Source organism: Lepisma saccharinum, chromosome 11 (assembly GCF_977018435.1).
Source record: "Lepisma saccharinum chromosome 11, izLepSacc3.1, whole genome shotgun sequence".
Classification (NCBI taxonomy): Eukaryota; Metazoa; Arthropoda; class Insecta; order Zygentoma; family Lepismatidae; genus Lepisma; species Lepisma saccharinum.
The window spans coordinates 58,894,616-58,898,211 of NC_139239.1; the positions used below are offsets into that span (position 1 = coordinate 58,894,616).

At 38.9% G+C, this 3,596-nt stretch overlaps 1 protein-coding gene across 1 annotated transcript; it reads left to right on the top strand.

The window, feature by feature from the left end:
- Window positions 1–211: 211 nt before the first annotated feature.
- LOC145995045 (52 kDa repressor of the inhibitor of the protein kinase-like) lies at window positions 212–1,525 on the top strand. The gene has a single exon (XM_083131576.1). The coding sequence runs from the start codon at window positions 212–214 to the stop codon at window positions 1,523–1,525; it is 1,314 nt and encodes a 437-aa protein (XP_082987702.1).
- The last annotated feature ends 2,071 nt before the right edge of the window (window positions 1,526–3,596 follow it).

Below are 3,596 nucleotides of genomic sequence, written 5' to 3' on the forward strand. Positions count from 1 at the left end.
TCCACTGATCCAAAACGAAGTGTTAAAAACTTGTGGTGAGCTGATTCAAAGAAAAATTGTGTCCGAGATAAATCAGTCTCAGTATTTTACCATATTGGGGGACGAAACTTTAGATGTATCGGGAACGGAACAGTTTTCGCTGTGCATTAGATTTGTTTCACCATCTAACTGCGTTCGAGAAGACTTCCTTTGTTTCGTGCCAATATATGATATGACTGGTGAAGCCGTGACAGAGACAATTTTGAACACTTGTGAGTGCTTGGGACTTAATATGAACAATTTGGTGGGTCTTGGCTTTGATGGAGCTGCAAATATGGGAGGACACATCAGTGGTGTTCAGGCTAGAATCAGACAGAAGTATCCGAGAGCTGTCTACGTCCACTGTGCCTCTCACCGTTTGAATCTTGCGTTATCGAGTGGATTGTCCATTCCGTGCGTGCGTAACAGCTTCGGAGTAATGAGAGACACTTGTTCATTATTTCAAAATAACTCCCTAGCTGTAAAAATGCTCAGGGACACCATCGATGCTTTGATGCCTGAAGAGAAGAAACGGCGCCTAGTGAGTTTGTGCGATACGAGATTTATCGAGAGACACGACGCAGTCATTGTGTTCCTTCAGCTCCTGGAACCTATTGTAGCCTGTTTGCGTGATCTTTCTGATAGAAACAGGGCTGTCTCTTCAACAGCGGCGCAATTATTGTCTGCAATTGAAAAAAGCCAATTCATCGTGTCCCTGCTAGTGTGCGAAGAGATTTTCAGTCACACGCTGCCTTTGTCAATGTACTTGCAGAACCCATCCCATGACCTTGCAGCAGCAGTAGAATATGCAGAAAATGTGATTCAAGTCCTGAAAGAGCTGAGAGAAAAGTCCGACCGAAAATTCGGAGAATTGTTCACCGCTGCTAATAACTTCATGAAAAACTTGTTTGGCACTTCGGTCGAAGTGCCTCGGATTTGCAGCAAACAGACCAAAAGGAGTAATTATCCCCACGAGTCGGCCGAGGTATATTTTAGGCGCTCTGTCTGGATCCCCTGTTTGGATGGTGTGATATCAGCTTTGGATGAAAAGTTTTCCAACAACAAGGAATTTCTGTCTAACATTTCTGTCATCCTTCCCAAGAATGCAAGTCTGCAGAAGATGGGCCAGTTAAAGAACATAGTACAGTACGTGGGCGAAGGAACGACTTTTTCTGAACTGAAAGGGGAATATGCTTTGTGGTGTCAGAAGTGGTCTGGAAAGGAGCACCCATCGGACTTAATAAGTGTACTGGACGCCTGTGATCCCGCTTTCTTCCGAGGTATTCATGCTCTTCTCCGAGTGCTGGCGACAATCCCTATCTCGACAGCTTCTGTGGAGAGATCATTTTCCACAATGAAAAGAATAAAAACATTCTTGAGAAACCGGATGGGAAGTAACAGACTGACAGGTCTGGCACTGCTGTCAGTCCATTGGAGGTCAGCTCCTACTCCTGACGAAGTGCTCGACGCTATGGCTAGGCAAGGACCTAGAAAGATGTTCCTTTAAGTGAATCTGACAGGTCCAATTGTTTGCGTTTGTTTATAGGAATTGTATGTTCAGATATTTTATGTGTAAGTGAATGTTGCATAGGATGGTGCATAAATTTAATATTCATTCATTTATTCTTTTTATTTATTCCTTGTCAAAAATGATTGTATCCAGAGGTCGGTACTCCAAGAGTAACTACACTTTTCTCTCATCCAACAAACCTAAAGCCACCCTTAGCAGCACAGTGGACAGCCGTTTCTTTCTTTCTTTCTTTTTTTTCAATTCATGTACCGAACGACTTATTTCTGACTGCAGTGTGAACGTGAAATGTTGATATTTTTTGTTTAAGGCTATATCTTTTTCGTTCTCGTGTATATGCATAACACATATATAATTTTCTAAATATTATTTATTGTGCTCCAACTTTTACTCTATGCTGCTGTCTTTGTTGGTGATTAACTGTGACGTTAATTGTTGTCAGCTTGAAAAAAAATAAGACTCAATGGTCTGTAAACAATAACCAACACTAACATATTCAACCATCTTGTGTTGGGTATATCGTAGTTTCTATTGTTTCAATCATGTGAGTGATATTTTGCATGTAATCAGATAATAATAACAGTAATAACTTTAGTTTATTTTGGATACAGGAGGCTGAAGCCGATCTCGTTCTTTCTTAACTTTCTGTTTTTGATTTGCATGGCATGTATGTGTGTGTGTAGTGTGTACTCACACACACACACACACATATATATGTATGTGTGTATATATATATATATATATATATATATATATGGTATAATCATATACAATAGTGAAGTACTATCTTTACACCTATAAAGATATTCTTTAGCCCCCCCCGAAGAGAATTTCTGGATACGTGCCTGAGTACAGCATATAATGCATTGTTGAAATCTCGGTGTTTATTTCTACCACACATTCACACACTGCAGTCAATGGTTAGTCAGTACTCTTTAAATGGAAATACAATTTCAGGCAGTATCAAGTATTTGAAGACAAAAATGAAACATATGAAAGATCACGAGTTGCTTGTAAATTTACTGATTGATGAAATATACATTGATCCTCAATTCAGTTTCAAAGCAGGCTCGTTATATGGCTACAGTAACTCCAACCCTGAAAAAATGGCAACAACTGCTCAAATTTTTATGATTTCATCTTTAGTCTCATCATATAATGATGTGGTTTGCATTGTGCCAGTGTACAATTTAACAGCAGATTTTCTGAAACCGTTATTACTCTCAGTCATAACAGAAATTGAAGGCATTGGTTTCAGGATTATATCTGTAATATCAGACAACAATGCAGTCAACAGAAAAACTTTTGAACTGTTTGATGACAACAAAACTTTACAGCCATATATTAAGCATCCTTTAGATGAAAGTAGGCTACTTTTCTTCATATTCGATAGTGTGCACATAATTAAATGTGTTAGTAATAATTGGATAAATAAAAAGGAGGAGAAGACCTTTTTATTTCCTGACATGGAAGATGAACAAACTCTCCGCAGAGCACAATTCAAGCACCTTGAAGTGTTGTATGACATGGAGAAGAATTCCTTATTGAAATATGGCCATCTGCTGTCAAACAAGGTTTTGTACCCTTCAAGCATACAGAAGCAAAATGTGAAACTTGCCTTAAGCGTTTTCCATGAAAAAAACATTGCTGCTTTGAAGTGTGTGGCTAACGATCATCCAGCAAGATTTCCAGACTTTGAAGACACTTGTATATTGCTACAAATATTTGTGACATGGTGGAAAATTGTCAATGTTAAAAGTGCATTTGAAGGAAAACGCTTCAATGATGTGTATCGTGAACCCATCAGGCAAGGTAATGATATGCCTATTTCATTTTTGAAAAAAATGTCATTGTGGCTAAAGAAGTGGAGGCTATCTGTCCCCATTGCAAATGCCTTAACCTCCCAGACATTCCAGTCTCTAATAACCACAAATGATGCTTTTGTTGCCATGATATCATACATGTTTCAGCGATACAGACTGGATTATTTGCTGTTAGGCAAGTTTCAAAATGATGATTTGGAGGGTCGCTTCGGGATGTATCGCCAAAT